The 19,017-nt window shown below is 48.1% G+C and overlaps 1 protein-coding gene across 4 annotated transcripts in view; it reads right to left on the bottom strand.

Moving 5' to 3' along the window:
* Positions 1-3,692: 3,692 nt before the first annotated feature.
* Positions 3,693-19,017, bottom strand: part of C2CD2L (C2CD2 like) — a 44,118-nt gene continuing 28,793 nt past the window's right edge. For 2 of the 4 annotated variants that reach the window (XM_074936608.1, XM_074936607.1), the window contains exons 12-14: positions 18,528-18,661; positions 17,469-17,751; positions 14,151-14,376 (exon numbers count right to left, since the gene is read on the bottom strand). In XM_074936608.1, coding sequence (XP_074792709.1) covers positions 14,153-14,376; positions 17,469-17,751; positions 18,528-18,661 — 641 coding nt within the window. In that variant the 3' untranslated portion in view covers positions 14,151-14,152. Of the gene's footprint in view, positions 4,447-5,151; positions 5,231-9,186; positions 14,377-17,468; positions 17,752-18,527; positions 18,662-19,017 lie in introns of those variants that run through there. The other 2 variants (XR_012636020.1, XM_074936605.1) reach the window with 2 other exon arrangements.

The following is a 19,017-nucleotide window of genomic DNA, read 5'->3' as shown; positions in this document are numbered from 1 at the left end:
CCCGCGCGCTTCTGTTCCAGCGCCGCCGTCACGACAGCGCATATAAGACGCAGGCAATTACACCCCTCACCAGACTCCATCGGTGGCGCATTGAAGAGAAAAAAGAAAAGCGACGCAGCCGCTAAACCCACTAGAAACAGAATTTTAAAATACCACCCAGCTTCCGCCGGCTCGTCTCTCTGAAGCGCCTGGAGTGCTCAGCGCGCCTTCCCCATGTCGTGCATCGGGCTTCCCCGTCAGGGTGACCACACTCCCAGCCAGGGGCGGGCTCTGCCCAGGCGGGCTTCCAATACGTTACACTAAAAAATATGGGTCCCAACCGCAAAACTTACTCAAATTTTACCCCAGTGTCCCCAAACTGCCGGCTTTTAATATGCAAATAAGATCCTGCCGCGCTCAATCAACTCTCCGTGCTCTCCAGGGGGAGCCCGCCGCCAGAGACCCACGTTAATATTTAAATTAGCTAGTACCTCGCTCCGTCAGTTCTCTCAGCTCTCCAGCAGGTGAGGTCGGAGAGCTCCGAGCTCGCTCCTTCACCTTTCTCGCGTCACCTTCAGGCCCCAGGTTCACAAATGCATAATCCGGATGGGATTCTAGCAGAAGAATATCACTTACTCGCTTGGTTAGCCGTTGAGGAATGCGGTGCTGCTCTGAGGGGACGTACTTGCATACTTGGGATATTATTGCAAAGATACAATTAGAATTTCTGTTAGACCATTTTAAAGGCAATTTATATTGGGTAAAAACCGTTTTTAGTGAAAGAAATGTTGTCGTGACAGCACGGTTACTGGGGCTACAGAATACTTTCCCTCCTGGGTGAAACAAGAAGTTAGAATTAGAAAATTACATAGTTTGTTCCAATGTTGGTATAGGTTTAATTTAGCTTATGTGCAGGTTTGTTTAAGACTGACTGTTTTGGTTTATTGTTTTGGTAGGGTTACCATATTTGAACATTCAAAAAAGAGGACACTCCACAGGGGGCGGTATTTGCTCTTGCCCCCGGCCCCACCCCAACTCCACCCATTCCCCACCCCCATTCCAACCCCTTCCCCAAAGTCCCCATCCCAACTCTGCCCCCACTCTGCCCCATTGGACCCCTTCCCCAAATTCCCGCCCCAGCCCTGCTTCCTCCCCGTGCTCCCCCCCTCCCCCCTCCCTCCCAGCCATGCGAAACAGCTGTTTCACGGCGCAAGCAGTGGCAGCTCGCGGGGGGAAGCAGGCACTCTCTCAAGTGATCAACATTCACTTTCTTTCTTGAATGATCAACTCTTCTTTGGGGAAAATAATGGCAAATCCTGGACATTTTAAAATATTTAAAAATTCCTCGCAGACGGCGATTTAAGAACCAAAAAGCCAGACATGTCTGGGAAAATACGGATGTATGGTAACCCTAGTTTTGGTTTGTTTTTTTGTTTTTTTTTAGTTGAAGTGGAGCTTTTAGTTGACGTTTACGGGACTGGAATGTCTGCCATGCAATACCAGTATTGCAGTATTCAACTATTGCAGTACCAGTATTTTGGCCAGTATTCAACTATTCAATTGCTTTATAGGTGGTTTTAATAGTAGGACTTATTTATTTTATGTTATTTTATCATCCTGCTATAGCACACTTTTTTGATAATTTATAGCATTTGTTGTTGTTTTTAAAACAAAATAGCTTTTCTAAATGTTTGGGTTTTAAATTAAGCATTGTTTGCAGTTTCAAATGTTGCTTTAGATTTTTGGTTTCTGATGGGATATTTAAGAGGACTTCGGATTTAATACTAAAATTTGGACAGATTTAGATTATTTAGATGGACTTGGAGTAAATCCTGTTTACTATTTTATTTTAATAACAGTTATATTGCTGTAAACCCTGGCCAGGGGGGAGAGGAGATGAGCTGGCCTTAACAAGGAGCAGAGGCCTGGCCACCATGAGGAGTGGAGCCAGGTGATGAAGGGGGCACAGCTCCCCAATTTTTTTTCTCTAGCCCACCTCACCCAGCACCCATCCACCAAACGGCAAGAGGCTAATGCCACACCTGCTGGCCATTCTGCTTTACCCCGACAGGCCACTGGGTGCCACTGCTGCTCCAATGAAAACACCTTTTGTGCATTACCCCAATTGGCCACTAGGTGTCACTGCTCCTCCAAGGGAATCACCTTCTGTGCATCATCCCGACTGGTCACTGGGTGTCACTGCTGGTCCAAGGGAACCACCTTCTGTGCATTACCCTGAGTGACCACAGGATGTCACTGCTGCTCCAAAGAAATGTGATCCGTGCATTACCCTGACTGACCACTGGGTGTCACTGTTGCTGCAACGGAAACACACTCTGTGCATTACCCCAACTGGCCACCTAGTGTCACTGCTACTCCATGGAAAAGACCTCGCTCTGTGCAGTACCTTGACTGGCCGCCGGGTGTCACTGCTCCTCCATGGGAGACACACACTTTTCATTCGCCGAACTGGATAGCGCTCTGGCCACCCAGCTCTGACGACAGTGTCACCACCAGCAGCATCGCGGAAGTCCCCACACAATTGTATGCGCCGCCCAGAGCTGACAGAGGGTTCAGGGTGCCCCACGGCAACCCAAACAGACCCACTCTGCCCCAGGCTCCTGGGCCCTGCCGCCCATGGTTGATGCTCCCCAAGGGCTCTGTGAGAGCCAGGTTACCCTACCAGGGCAGCTCTTGGGGGCTGCAAGCGGTCGAAGGGTGGCAGGAAGCTGAGGTGCAGCCCCAGCCCCAGGGCGAAGAGCAGCAGCAAGAGGAGGAGACAGGGGACCACCCCAATTGCCCATACCATGGCACCAGCCAGCACATCAGTCACCCCCCACTGGCCAGGAGGAGGGAAATGCGGGGGGTGGGGGAGGAGGCAGGGCTGGCACTTAAGAGGAGCAGGGAACAGAGCCATAGAGATGGGTGGGGCCATGTGGCAAGGGGGGGTGCAGCCCCCCCCAATTTTCTGTCTAGCCTACCTCTGCCCCCCACTGCAAAGAGGATGGTGCCACCCATTGAGGGGGGAAATTCGGGTTTGAGGGTTGGGATTACAGAGTCAAGGTCTAGGGGGTGGATTAGGGTGAGGGTAAGGGGGAGTTAGGTTTAGGGTGTGGATTAGGTTTGGAAAGGGTTAGGGGTTGAGAGGGAGAGTTGGATTAGGGGGAGGGGAGGGGTTAGGGTTCTGGGAGGCAAGACTTAGGGCTAGAGGGTTGTGTTTAACATGAGGGTTAGGATTAGCTTTAGGGATTAGGTTGAGTAAGAGTTTGGGTTCAAAGGTGGGTTAGAGTTAAGGGGTTAGGGTTATGGTTAGGGTGGGGATTATGATGTAATGGGGTGATGGTTGGAGATCAGGGTTAGTTGAAGGGTTAGGATGCAGGGGCCAGGGTTGGGTTGCCTAGGGTGAAGGGAGGGGTCAGGGTTTAGGGTTGGGTTGTGGTGTCGGATAGGGATGGGGTCAAAGGTTAGGGGGAAGAGTTGGGTTAGAGTACTGGGGAACAGGAATTAGGGTTTGGGATTAGGGTTAGCAGGTGAGGGCTCAGGGTTTGTCTTTTTTGCTCTTCTAATTGCTTGAATTGACCATTCTGTATCATAATTTCCTGTAAATGTAGTTCAATTCCTTTTATTGACTTTTCAAAAACATTAGTTTCATTATTATTATAACATCACCTATGTTTTTATTGTGACGCAGTAAATTACAGGTTTTAATACTCAAGGTTTTTTTGTTTTTTAATGTCAGGTTATTATTTGTGATCCTATCACTTCAATGCTGCCGGATTTCCTTGGTTGCCTCAGCCCTGGTCCAGAAATAGCAATTTGTGACGGATGGTATCTGCCCTGTCACAGTTTCCTACCCCATGAAATCTCTATATTAAATTTGGACCTCAATAAAACAAATGTTTTCTAACTTAGAAAAATGTATTCAATTAGAAAACTCATTTCATGAGTGTCCCCATTTCAAATAGATATTTCCCAGAAGTAGCACATTGTGAGAAGGCATACCCATCTGTCACAATTCGCTACTCCTAGACCCAGGGCTGGTGAATTGTGGGAGTGGCAAATTGCATCAGGGCAGCAAAAACTTGTTATGTAACCGCAACTGGTAGGAAATTGGGACAGGGAGCAGTTTGTAATAGTATGTCCTGACACTAAAGAGGAGATGCTGGGATGTCTCCCCCCACCAGACATCAGGCTCTCCACATTAGGGACAGTGGCTGCCAGGCCAGCTGGGCCCTGGGCTGGGGCTCCAGCTGGGGGCTGGTCTTGGTCTCTGTGGTGAGCAGGCTACTCTGGGAGCAGGAGAGGGTGAGATCTGGGGCAGGCACTGGAGCAGGTTGTTCAGTAGCCAGGAGCCCACGTGCTTGTCCGTCCCTGAGCAGCTGAGGAGCACAGTGTGCAGCTGGTCCATGCACCTGATGTAGCCACTGCTGTAGTGCTGCTCTGTGGCCAGGCTCTGCTTGGTGGTGGCTGCAAGAGATAGATCAGTGTCAGAAACAGCTCAGCAAATGGGGGGCCAGGAGCTGTTGTGGCAATCAGCCACAAGCCAAACCCACAAACCTGCCAGCCTGCAGCATCACCATCTGTCCTCCATATGCCACACACACCTCTCCATCCCTCCTCTGTATGCCAGAGATGCTCATCTATCCATCTCCATACACATCTCTGTTTCTCTCTGATTTTCCATGCAGTGCTCAACACAATTAGGCCCAGACCTGAGTGAGGCTTTTGGGTGCAGCAGTACTGGAGCTGTAGGGTGACAGTGCATCTCTTGGCATCTCTAGTCTCCACCCCTTTTCTCTTGAGCCCGAAGCCATGACTCTGAGTTCACACCTCTGAGGCCCAGACCCCATAGCCCCGAAGACACCCAACCAGCCACTTTTGCTCTGGGATCCCATTACAGCAACAAGAATCTTCCCAAAGTCCCCATGAAGATCGGGGGGGAGTGACACCTTGAGCCTGGTAGGCAGCATGAACTCTTCTCAGCATGGCATGGACCATCCCTGGGGCAGACAGATCCTATATGACCCATAGGAGACTACGGGGGGCAAGAGAGTGCATCCCACTGAGCCTGACAGGAGGTGTGGACCCTCCGTCTGGGTGGCATTGGGGCAGACAGACCCTCCCCCAAGATGGATCCTCACCAGTCCATGGGAGACTACAGGGAGTCATTACCCAGGATGTTGCTCTGTTGCAGGCTCCCCATGTGCTACACTGTGATCTCCAGCACGTCCGCTTTCTCCGGCTTGGATTGCTGCAAGGAGTGGAGAGAGGCACCATTAACGAGTGATGGCAGGTACAAGGATTTGGGGACTCAAGGTGTTGGGGTGTCACAGGTGGGACAGTGCCATGTGTGTTTCCATCCATTCCCCCCCCCCTGATTTGGGCAGTGACCCCTGGTTGCTATTTCACACTTTAAGAAAAGAGCCAGATGCCACTGTTTGTCACACGGTAATTTTATTTAACATAGAGCATTCTTCATCAGAAATTTACAACCCCCACCTTGCCAAGCACCTGCCCAAGCCGGCACAGTCTCACTGATGACAGCAAACATCCCAGAATAGGGGTGGGCAAACTTTTTGGCCCAAGGGCCACAGCTGGGTGGGGAAATTGTATGCAGGGCCATGAATGTAGGGCTAGGGCAGGGGGTTGGGGTGCAGGAGGGAGTGCAGGGTGTGGGAGGGGGGACAGGAAGGGGCTCAGGGCAAGGGGCTGGGGCAGAGGAGGAGTGCAGGGTGTACAAGGGGGCTCAGGGCAGGGGTGCAGAGTGTGTGAGCGGGTTCAGGGCAGGGGTGCAGGGAGGAGTGCGGGAGGGGTCTGGCAGGGGGTTGGGGTGCAGGAGGGGTGAGGCAAGGGGCTAGGGTGCAGGGTGCAGCTGGGGTGCAGAGTGCAGCAGAGGGTTGGGGTGCAGGAGGGGTGAGGCGGGGGCTCAGGGCAGGAGGGGTTTGGGGGGCAGGGTCAGGCCCAGCGCTGCTTACCTGGAGCGGCTCCGGGGTGGCAGCAGCACACACCGGGGCCAAGGCAGGTTCCCTGCCTGCCTGCCCTGGCCCCGCGCTGCTCCCAGAAGCGGCCAGCACCACGTCCCTGCGGCCCCTGGGGGATGAGGGGGACAGAGAGTTCCTGCGCTGCCCTCGCCTGCAGGCAACTCCCCCAAAGTTCCCATTGGTCGCGGTTCCCCATGGTGGGTGGCGAGGGCAGCAGGTGGAGCCCTCTGTCCCCCTCCTCCCCCATTGGCCGCAGGGACGTAGTGCCGGCCGCTTCTGGGAGTGGCACGTGGCCCACGGTGCTACAGGGGTGGAAATCCCACGGGCCAGATCTGGCCCGCGGGCTGTAGTTTGCCCACCCCTGCTCTATAGAGCACTGAAGTTTCCCCCTAGCCAGGGTATTATCAGTCCCCAAATAGGCCACCCCACTCTGCCACTCCCACGGAGGCTTGTAAGGGAACCTGGGCCAGACTTCTGCACTGGGCTCCAGACCAGGGCCCCTCAACACGGCATCTCAGGTCTTCAATCTCCCAACCCCTAACTGCTCCTTCCCCAGATGGCTTCCTACACCACCCGCTGCCTCCGACCTTCTCCCGATGGCGGCACAGCCTGACCACTTGCGGCCTCGCAAGGGCACCGCCCCGGAAAGGGGAAGTCCCGGCCGGCTGGGCTCTGCAATGACCAATGGGAGCTAGAGGCCAGAGGACACTATGTCTCCCATGGTGCCCTAGGGCCCACCGTGGCTGATGGGAGACATAGGCCGACAGTCATTGATTACGCTGCTTAATTCTCACAGGTCATTCTCACTTCTCTGGGTTTCTGCTGCACGTGTTTATTTAGCAAAACTTGGTCCTAGAGTCCAGTTTATAAATTGTACTTTTCTCTCACTATAAGGAACATGGAATGTTTAAGTTAGCTTTAATTTTAAAATATTTTTAAAAGGGACACTTTTGATTGTGCAATGATAGCTTCAAAAAATATCCTCCAGGTCAGTTCTATTCATATCAGTACATTTCTTTCAAAATCTGAAAAAAGTGTGTTACGTGTTTGTGTTCTATTCAGATCTTAGCCTGAGTGAAATTGAAGCACAGGGTTCAATCCGGATTGATTTAGTAGCAACGATAAAACCATTTTTCACATAATTTGGCTGCTCTCACATGCCTAAGAATGGTATTCTCCAATCTCCCTCCCCTCCTCAGAAAACCAACCCAACCCAACCACACATTCTCTCTCTCACCACATCCCTGTCAGATATCCTAATCAGCTCCCCACTCTGTTAACCTTTCCTGTATGCACCACTAATTACTTTGCATCTTTCCCCTACAACAGGCCCCTGGTGTGTTACTCCAATCACCTTTCCACCTGATTCTCCCTCCAAACCTAAATACATCCCCTTTGTGCGTCCTTTACTATAACCGTGTGCGCATATTCCTTGAAACTACACCTCTGCACATCCAGAGTCTCCCACATGCATTCCCCCCAAAACTACACGCTTGCCTTCTCCCCATCTCTGATTGCATCCCTAACACCAACCAATACATATTCTTGTCCCAGCGGGTTACTGCAAACTCCAAACTTCTACCTGTCTGCTCACCCAAAAGCAAGTCCCTGCTGAGTACTTTTGTAAACTTCTCCCCCTTACAAGTCTCTGTCAGCACCCTATATTCATCCCTGCATGCTCCCCCTAAAAAAAGTCCCCCTTCAAGCCCTCCCTAACCAAGTCTCCCTCATGTACCCCTGCTGAACCTTTTTAAAGTGTCTCCACATACACATCCAAGTGCCCTTTTCCCTTCATCTGCTGTACTAGATAGCTCCCTCCTGCACCACTAATCTTCCTGAGCTCATATCCCAAAATAGGAACTGAGGGATTCCCTTAATCATTTTCCTGTGTGCTACTGTCAACTCATCTTAGCCATCTCCATTTGCAACCTTCTCCACTCTGCCACCGTACCTGCTCTTGCAAATATCTCTAGGTGTGTGTGTCTCCTTAACACTCCCTAAACTATTCTCCTTGTGCTCCCCCCATAGACAGCTCCTTAGATGCTCTAAACAATCCCCCATTCCCTTCAGTTGTTCATGAATGCTCCCACCCCAGACATCCTTCCTCTTTCCTCTCTCCATGTTCCAGGGGATAACAATATTACTTTTTATACAGCACTTTTTTCCTATCTATTCATACATTAAGTAGTCAGTTAAAAGATAATGGGCCACTGGATGAGGCTCAAGAATATGTAGCATTGTTCATAGGTTTTCTAGGACCAATTTGTTGTTGCATGGTGTGCAAGCGGCTTTTGCTATATAGCCATCACGCTATAAGACATTTTTACATAAAGGTCACACAGCTGCTGGTGGCCTGCTCACCCTACAGGAGGCTAGTTTTCTATTTTTTTCACAGCAGTGAAGGGCAGATATGTGGAAAACAATCATACAAAGATTAAGAGTACCATTTATTATGTATAATAACCATAACCATGCTAGAAGTGTAGGATTCTTTACCTTAGTATTAGTGCAGGGGTTCAGGACCCCGCAGAGGGTTCTGAGGTGGTTACATAGGGGGTCACGAACTGTCAACCTCCACCCCAAACCCTGCTTTGTTTCCAGCATTTATAATGGTGTTTAATATATTTTAAAAAGTGTTTTTAATTTATAAGGGGTGGGGGTGTCGCCCTCAAAGGCTCGCTGTGTGAAAGGGGTCACCAGTAAAAAAGTTTGAGAGCCATGGTATTAGTGGAATCAAGGACACAATGTATCGTATATAGACTTGATACAGGATATGGGACACTTGATTAGAAATAAGACATGTCTCAGCATAGGCTACATCCTATATCAAGCAGAATTAAGTTTCCATACAGGGAGGTCTAATCAGTTGCATCACGTAACAGGTTAAAATGTCTACCAAAGCTGTTGCAGAGGCAGGTGGAAAGGAGGAGCCAACAGCACAAGGTATACAGCAGAGAAAGTAAAGAAGGAACAGAGCTAACTATTTCACGGAGGCAACTAATGCTGCTGGAGTGTTACATCACCCACACCACAAACTTGTATGAGTGCATTCCCACCCACCGCTTCCTTCTCTGAAAAGTGGTATATTGCAGAAGAGATGGACTGATAGGACTAGTCTAGTCACACAGCAACTGCTGAAGGCTTCATCTCTCATTTACTATTATTCCAGTACTACAGTATATTGCAAATTCCATAAGCTGTTAAGTGTAACAATTGGGGTTGCTTGTTTTTTGATTTCTGGCTATTCAAACCTTTTCAACAAACTACAAGACATGTGAGGTGAGGACACAAGATACTGTTTATAACTCCCATTTAGTTTAATAAGTTAACAAGTTCAGGCCATTACACAGCAATGGAACTCTTCTTAAACATTTACAAAGGTGCAGAATTTCATTAGTTTAATCTTTAAATAAATCATTGTACTTGACTCTCTTAAATAGCTAAACAGTTCCTATTTTTCTTTGCATTGAAATCTGGGGTTAAAATAATCCACCCACAAAGAAGGCATCAAAGTACAAAAGAGCACAAATGTGGGGCACTAGCTCAGGCTCAGTGTGGGTGTTTGCTCCAGAACCTGTACAAGTGAGCAAAGCAAGCAGATACCTGTGAAAGGAGTCCTGGGTTGAGGGGCACTCATGTAAAGGGAGCTACAATATCACAGGGGCCACACCAGCTTTTTATTTTATTTTTAAATCAGGGTTTTCATTGAATCTCTGCTACCAAGGATAGGACACTTTTACTGTATATTTGTTATGTACAGGAAGGGAAGAAAAAAAAACAGCTGAAAGGAACAAATAAGGTCTAAGTTACAGCTGCTGTCCCATCTAGGATCAGATTGGCTTACTAGTTGCCCACAAGCCCCCAGCTCTATGGATTTGAAATCTAACCCAAAGAAAGATGTTTTCACAGGAAACAAGTCCCTAAGTAATGATTAACTCAGAAGAAATAGAAGAAAACCTCGATATATATACACACACACACACACACACACAAATATGCTGTATATATGTACATGCATATTCTAAGAAGTAATTAACTTAGCTGAATAAAGAGTCAACAATTTGCAGAGGTTTGTATAAAACTTTTCACTATCCACAGCTTCACCACACTTATTTGTCCCATTCTCTGCCTGGATGTAGTCCCCCTTCCATTACCTCTACTCATCTGACTGTGAATTCAACAGATATTTGTAAGAAGCACAGTTGTCTCTCTCTCTCTCTTTTTTAAACATACCACATTACAAGAAATGCCTATGGGAATGGGGAGGATTGCCAGTATGTAACACCACAAATCTGTAAAGGGTAGTAATCAGACCTACTGATTATACCTCTCCTTTTCAATGAGTTCATATCATAGCCCCCTCCGCTACACACACACACACACACAACTTGGTTCCATTAACATGCAGCTTTTTGAAATAGCCTTCGAAAGAGAGATCTCCATAACACTGCCTGTTGTATTTAAGCCTGTATGTGTGTGTCCCTTAACATTTAAAGCTGCACAGCATTCCTTATCTATGCATGCAGTTTCTATTGACATGAGATGGGATTGCCTGTAGACTGAGGACAGAAAATGGACTTTAATTTTTCATCTATAGGCTTAAAAACAGCCCTGCCAGCCGATTAGAAAAGGATATTCAAATTAAAAGCTATTTTTAAAATGTATTTCATTTGCTGTGTGTTATTACCATCACATTAGACACTGACATTCATTTGCATTGTGTATTTTTTTGCACTAGTTTCAGGCTAGACAATAACACTGCAGTTTCATTTTGTTTAGAATCACTTTCACTTTTTGGTTCTCAAATGGCCAGCAGAAAGTTGCACTATATGCACAGCAGATGTGCCAAAAGAGTGCAATTCTTCCAAAAGAAAAAGAAAAAAAGCAAACCCTAAACGTTACATTAAGTTTTCCTCCCACACACATCAAAACACTGATATCTGGTAAAGAACCAGTTTTTATTAAATATAAGTGTTTGACCCCAGTGACCCTTTAAGGAGATGTTCTGCAGCTTTAATCTAAAAAGTGCAAAATAATCTTCATCCTTGTGGATCCTGGTGGTTATACCACAATTACTGTGATAGCACCAGGATGAGCAGTCAAGTGGTTGAGGGAATAAACAATCCATTGAGGGTACTGCAGCCTCTGTGAAAGATAGTTTACACAGCAAACATTCCAAAGCAGTAAGTACAAGTACAGAAGGAAAAAGTTAGATCTTTTAAGACTTAAGGATCAGTTTTGAAAATAAAATCCTGTAGGACGTGCTTCTTAAACACATCAAATTCTAGAAGTGTTTGGATGCTAAAGACGTACATGGCCTCTGTCACCTGTAAGTATGCTAAAAGTAGATCAGTTACTTGACCTAACCCCACCTAATTGTGAGGCTGAAGCGTCACCATTCCTCATATATCAGGTAACCAGAAGTACACAAAAGGCATGGGCAAAAGTCCCACAATCTACGGCTCATGCATGGTAGCAGCTATACATGAAAAATTACTGAGTACAAATGTGAAGATGCAGAAAGGAGCAGAATGTGTCATTTAACCAAGACCATAAAACGGAGCAACCCTGCTCTAAGAATATGATCACCCAATTATCAGATACTTTAAATAAAAGTTCATAAGAAAGTAAAGACGAGACTCCTAGTTTACCCTACTAAGGAGACATCCACCATGCCCTGCAGCCATCTGCAAGGGACTGTCTGGGTGTACTGAAGTGTCTGGATTTTTACATTTGAAGAAGTATATAATGAGCTACACTGGCATTTTCACAGCCAGGTACTCTCCAGCAGAGACAGCCCATTCCATTTGTTGTTTAAGAAGAATTTAAGCTCAAATCAAACTTATGAAACAGTTAAGTTGCAGCTCAGAAGTTGCTTGTTTCGGTTATTCAAAGTCATGTTCAGCTCATAGTTTATGTTCAGTCTAACCTCAAACATGGGTATTTTACTATCTTCAGCCTTCCAGGGAAGCTGCTATAGCATCCCTGGAAGGGTTTCACAGGTAGCTATTGGAGAAATATTGATGTTGTCTGACCTCAGAACATTAACCACTTTTAGTCTCAAACTACCTCCCAAAAGTTGAGAGAAATAAAAACAAAACTAAGAATGAGGCAGGTGGAGGATTTCCAGTCAGGAAAGCCTACAGCTTTGAGACCACAGAGGAAGGTGAGCTGTGACAGAAAAGTGGGTTATACATCTTTCTAGGAGTCCTCCAAAACTGCCAACATGCCCCAGTTGAGATCTTGGCCCAGTCTCCATCAAGGAGCTCATGTTTCAGTGACAGACAGCAGGTGCTGTGGGCCGATAATGTGTGGGAAGGAGTGGCATAAGCATGATGGTTTCTCAGCAAGGAAGGAAAAGGGAGAAAAATAGAAAGGATGTTGAGACTGAACAGACTGTTCAGGACCAAAAGCTGGGGAAAGAGGAGGCTACTGGTCAGCCAACTGGACCAGTTGTTTTATACTGTGCACACCCTAGTCTAGCTGAGGTGAGCGGGACAATGCTAAAGAGCACCTCTAACTTAGGTGCCCCACTCATTAGCTTTCAAATCATAGCTGTGTACTCTGGATCCTACCCAGAACCTAGTGCTGCCCTGAGCCCAGAAACATGAATAGTTCCTGGCCCTAAACTCTTCACAGTTATACACTGCTAACCCCCTTCTAGTCTTTTGATGTGCCCCACGATCACTGTTCAAGGATTTTCCTATAGATGGGACTTCATCTGTAATTTTTACAAAACTTAATAATTGTCCTCCTGCAATCACCCAGGAGTAATTTTTTCCACATACAAGCTGCCCCCCTTTTTTTTAAATGAAAAGTAAATTCTGAAACTTCTAACCCCTGCCACATTCAGGGCAAAGCATCTGCCTGTCTACTTGATTCTCTTCCATGCAATGAAGTTGAAGGCCTCTGCATTTCTTAGCATCATTTCCTCTGCCAATACAAGACAAATTGAGGACATTCATATTACTTGAAAGAAAGATACGTAGTCAGAATCAGATTTGCAGGAGGAGTCGTCGTCAGTGCCATCAGGAGCCACTAGGGAAAGATCCATTTTAACAAGTCAAATCTTTTCTGTGGAGGACTTTACCTTTATTCTTTCGGCTAAAGAATGGGGCATGTGGGCCACTAAAATAAACTTCAAGCTACATAGCAAACACTCCTCCAGCACAAATCTATCCCTCATTTTCCGAGCATCATGTTTGTCTTCAGAGTAGAGCACCCATGGACCACAACAGCTGTGCACAGTGCAAGGACCTTGCCTTCTACAAGACCAAATAACATTTGCTCCTCCAGTGTCCCCAGCCATCTCTGTAGGGAAAGGAGACCATATGTACAAAAACTAGCTGCTGGTCCAGACAGCTAAATGTGGTGGACACCACATTTTGGGGAGCTACATCTATGGATCAGTTCATCTTTCTATAACACACTGGCAATAGAGGAAGCCTCATGTCTGGCTAGCAGCTGCTGCAGTAGTGATAATAAGATGACTTTTGCAAGGACCCAGTTGTCTTGCAGAGTCTCACCTAGTGTTCCCTTCTTCTGGTAAGTCCTTTCACATAAAAGAAAAATCCCCAACATTCTCTACAAAACAGGGGGGCACTGTTCAAATAACTAGTTTATGGAGTTAGTCTTTCCCCTGCAGCGAACAGGTGTTACTCCTCAGTCAGACCATGAACTTTGCACCATGCAGAAGTAGAGTGGAGGAGCCCTGATCTTCCGTAGATTAACCCCTTTTCCCCAAAAAAGGGAATCAAGGGTTTCTTTTGTCACACCGTTAAAGATTTCAGGAACTAAAAAGAGTTAAGTCTTAACCCTGGAGCAGACACCTCGGAGGCCCCGTCCCCTTTCTAAGAGGTCATCTGGAGAAGTCAAAGGTGCAAGGCAATCAGGAGGACATGGAGTCATTCCACCAGTGCCTGGAGCAGTCAGAATGACTGCTTAGCAAGCTATCAGGGCTTCTGCAAGCACAAATGGGTCATGATATCCGGAAGAGGCAGAAACAGGGTGCCTAATCAACCTAAGTTTTGGGTTCATAACTCCCTTACCTCCTCAACCAATATAAAGGACCAGGGGAGGTGAGGTAACCCCCTCAGCTGAAGGAGGAAGGAGTTGGATTGTAGTTCGCAGATACCTGGGGTGGGAAAGACACAGAGACAAAGGGGGCTTCAATGCAATCTTTCATCCCACCCTTAGTTCTCGCCCATTGATGTTGTGCTGCCGTTGGCCTTGGGTTTTGATTTAGACGTAAAGGAGAAGCGCTTGATGAGGCGCCGGGAGAAGCTGCTGGCTTTCTTCCTGGTGGCAGAGCTGGTGCTGGCATTGGACAGGTCATCATGCGACTGGCTCAGGCCTGCTTCCTTCTGCTTGTTCTTCCTCCGGAAGATGAGCTTGGTACCGCTCCGGAGAAAGCTGACTGGAGAAAGACAAAATGAAGAGGAAGACAGACATAATGATGCCCTGTCTCTTTAAGGCACTCACTCACTGGGAAGGCTGGTTCAGACCTCAGACCCAACAGTTCTCTCCTGTTCCGTGCCCTCAGCCAGGCTGCCCCCTCTCCCCTTCTCTGAGGAGATAGGGTACGGGGGTGGGGGGACACCCTGACATCAGCACCGCCCTCACCTCCTGCTCTGCACAGCCAGCAGGAGGGTCCCAAGAGCAGCTGCAGGAGCAATATGGTGAGGGGCACTTGAACACACATCGCCAGATGTGCATGGCTGTGTTAATCAAGTGCATGGCCTCTGAATCACTCCTGGACGGCCACCCAACCGCGCAGCCTAGAGGGAACACAAGTTGTGACCCCTCATGGGGTCATGAGGTTATTCTGTGGGGGTTGCGAGCTGTCAGCCTCCACCTCCAAACCCCACTTTGCTTCCAGCATTTATAATATAGTGTTAAATATATAAATTAAAAACACTTTTTTATATAAGTGGGGGGTCACACCCATAGGCTTGCTGTGTGAAAGGAGTCACCAACATAGGCGCTGGAGCACCCACGGGGAAAAATTGGTGGGTGCTCTGCACCCACCGGCAGCTCCCCACCTGGTCCCAGCTCACCTCTGCCTTCACTCTGCCTCCTCCCCTGAGAGCGCCGCTGGGTCCTGCTTCTCCCCCCTCCCTCCCAGCGCTTGTGCCGCCAAACAGCTGTTTCGCATGGCAAGCCTAGGAGGGAGGGGGGAGGAGGAGGAGGAACGCGGCGCACTTGGGGGAGGAGGTGGCAGGGCCGGGGTGGGGATTTGGGGAGGGATCCAATAGAGGCAGGGAGGGGCGGAGTTGGGGAGGGGCCAGGGCCAGGGCTTGAGCACCCACTGGCGCTGACGAAAGTTGGCGCCTATGGTCACCAATACAAAGGTTTGAGAACCACTGCTCTAGAGGCTGCTGCTCCTTTCTCTGCTGGAGACTGTCTGACTTGGGTATCACTGCATCAGTTACACTCAGTTCACATTTTCAAGTTTTTCTTAACAACCACAAGGGCTAGAAACAGCTTTCCATTGAAAAATGAAATGCATCAAAATCTCATGATAGACCACAGGCCCTCGGTATGTGTCGATTGTGCTTATACCTTAATCCAGTTCCAAGGTTGTTTTCAAACCTGATTTAAAGGGGAATCAGGCCCAAGAGGACCAGCAGAGTACATGTGATTGTACTGTATTTTGACCATCCATACAATAGACTTTGAGCAGCATCTCAAGTGGGTAGAACTTGCCTTGTGTCTGCAGCCTGGGAGAGTACCACCACTTGGTTTCCAGTCTGAGCTCTGGGGATACACTAGCCCAGGGGTTCTCAATTTTTTTCTCTCTGGCCACCTCCCAACATGCTATAAAAACTCCACAGCCCACCTGTGCCACAACAACGATTTTTTTGCATATAAAAGCCAGGGCCAGCATTAGAGGTAGCAAGTAGAGCAGTTGCCCAGGGCCACACACCACAGGGGGCTCCCGCAAAACTAAGTTGCTCAGGCTTCATCTTCAGCCCAAGGTAGCAGGGTTCAGGGCCTCTGGCTTCAGCCCCATGCGGTGGGGCTTTGGCTTTCTGCCCTGGGCTCCAGAAAGTCTAACATAGGTCCTGCTTGGTGGATGCCCTGAAACCTTCTCGCGGCCCTCCAGGGGGCCCCGAACCCCTGGTTGAGAATCTCTGCACTAGCCTACCTCTGAGCAAGGGGGGGAGCAGGCAAGAGATCAGCTCAATGATTTAGCACGCCATTTCTTCCTTATCTTTTTCACCCTTCTGTCTCCATTTCCTTATTGGTGATCACTGAAGCTAGCTCTTTGCTAGTGACCACAATGCAATCCTGCACCTTTATCTCTCATGCTCATCGATATGGGGGCAAGAGTCTCTCCTAATAAAAAAAAAAAAACCAAAAAAAACTTTTCCATGGTTCATATTTTGCTGAATTTCAGCTCATTAGTTTTACATACATGACAATGGGTCTGGGAAAGTTAGGGATGAGTTCAGGACCATTTTCTTATGTTTAAACTGGGGCTCCAGCGCAATTTTCCTGCCTCATTTGCAGACCACCAATCAATATTTAGCCTAGGCAGAAGTGTTTGGTTCTTTTACCTTAACTACAGCAGAACCTCCATCCCATAATTCACACACATACACCTAACACCAGCTCCAACTCTCATCAAAGCTTGAAAAGACACTATAGCAGGGGTGGCCAACCTGAGCCTGAGAAGGAGCCAGAATTTACAAATGTACATTGCCAAAGAGCCACAGTAATGTGTCAGCAGCTTCCCCATCAGCTCCCCCACCCCAGTCCCAGCACCTCCTGCCCACCGGCAGCCCAGCCGATGAGTGCCTCCCCACACCTCCTGATCAGCTGTTTGGTGGCATGCAGGAGGCTTGGAGGAGCAAGGGCACGGCAGGCTCAGGGGAGGGGGCAGGAAGGGGTGGAGCGGGGCAGGGCCTGTGGCAGAACCAGGGGTTGAGCAGTGAGCACCCCCTGGCACACTGGAATGTTGGCGCCTGTAGCTCCAGCCCCAGAGTTGGTGCCTATACAAGGAGCCGCATATTAACTTCTGAAGAGCCGCATGTGGCTCCGGAGCCACAAGTTGGCCACCTCTGCGCTATAGCAAGGTCCCCCATGAGAGAGTCATTGTAACTTATGAGCTATACCTGCAGAATACTTACTAGTGAGTTAGTCTTAAAAATTACACTATACTTTTCTGGTGTTTTGTAATGTATCCTGCTCACTTACTCAGTTGAGTAATTAGCAAGATCTCCTAGCTAGCAGCGTGAATTACAGTACACAGTTCACTTTGATTTGCTCACAAGAAGTGACTGCCTTAAAAAAAACCCCCAAAACCCTTATGGAAGTAGCCACAACTACTCATTCAGAACATTTCCCTCCTGCTCCCCATTACAAAAGCAGTAACACAGAACACGAGTGAAATTGATGTGACCCACACGTCGGACGCTAGAGGAAGGATGTTGCACTGCCAAAGTGTGAGACTATCATGTCATCCCCCAGGCCCTGCTGCGCTGAACATCGCTCACTCAGCCTCACCTTTATGATCCTTTAAGCTCCTGGTCTCGAGGGCTCCTGTGGAGCCAGTTTCAGATTCCACGTCCTCCACCGAAGGTCTCTCAGAGATGTCTGATCGTGTTGTCTCATCCAGCTCCTGACTAGCTCTCTGTCCTGAGAATGATGCTTCCAGCAGCTGAGATGGCTCAGTGGAGCTCTGGGGGTGGTCGCACATGCCTGCCATTATGGAATATCCATGCATGGTGGCTTCCATAGATGCAGCATAACCAAGAGAAAGTGCCATTTCATCTTGGGCAATTGGTACCTGAAGGAGATGCAAAGGTCAAAACAGACAGAAGTTGAGAGTTGAAGTTCACAAATTACCTTCGTCTCCATTGGGCCATCTCCTCCCCTCCTTAAAAATAAAGGGCCCAAGCCATTCTTACTAATTCTCCCATCTAGGAGGAAAATTAGCTTCTCGGGCCGGGATGGAGAGGAGAAGCTACAGAGTTCTATTTCAAAACACTAAACTGCCCCATGAGAGGAACATCAGGTGGGACTCTGAGGCTCAGGACGGATGGGCTTTGCGCGTGTTCTTAAGCACTGTGAAACCCCATGTTCTGATGCTTAAGCCTTCAAGTTCTGTTTCCTCAGAGGAGCCAATGCCCCAGTGTACTGCTAGGAGAGCGTATGTTTGTATAGTTGCCATTATTTGGCGAGAGATATTTGAAGTGTGTGGATCTCATAACACAGCATGGTTCTCCTCCTCCTCCGTCCTCCAGCCAGGGACACCTGATGAAATCCCATTCCCCCTCTCTAAATCCCCCATGAAGATTCAACTGGACACTGCATCATTTTCACTAACTTCCTATCCTACTGCTGTGACCTATTGAACCCCCAAAGACAGGTGCATTTCAGTAACGGCAATGTGCTTTGAGATCCTTTGTGGGGTGATACTATATGACTGGAGGTCATTATTCAGCACAAACAGATTCCTTTGTATAGGAGATCCCCTGCAGGACCAAGCATCATGACACCCATACCCCTATTAAAAACCCTCAGTACACCACTTCAGGGGAGAGGTCCCAGATCACCAGTTACCTTGGAAACTCCTGAGATGATAAGTGTGCTGCGTTTTGTCGGGGTCTTCTTGGCAGATTTGTTATTCGTTTCAGTCAACTGCCTGATTGCTGTCTCGGCCACAGGATCCAAGCCATTGGACATGTGACTGTCCCCTGAACACAAAAGAGGAAACAACCCCTGGACATGATGGCAGCACTCCTGAGCAAAGATAAGTCACCTCCAGACTGAGATGCATTACCAGTGGACCGAGTGAGAGTGAATGTGAGTGAGTGTGTGAAACAGGCCCAAGAAGAGAAGTTACCACAGCCTTTCCTGAATGACCTGCTTGATGCTGGAGAAGGAAGTCTTGGAAGAGTAGACAGCTGAACTAAAAAAAAAACTTAAAAATTCAGAGTTCCAGCCACTCATGGACATCGAAGTTCCCCTAGAACTTTTTGTAAATTAGGAGTTTGGTTGCTTGTGTCCTGGCACAAACTACTGACTCTGGCAATTGCACTTTGCCTCCTTA

The sequence above is a fragment of the Natator depressus genome, chromosome 22 (assembly GCF_965152275.1).
Source record: "Natator depressus isolate rNatDep1 chromosome 22, rNatDep2.hap1, whole genome shotgun sequence".
In the NCBI taxonomy this organism is placed as follows: domain Eukaryota; kingdom Metazoa; phylum Chordata; order Testudines; family Cheloniidae; genus Natator; species Natator depressus.
This window is presented reverse-complemented; position numbering and strand designations above follow the sequence as displayed.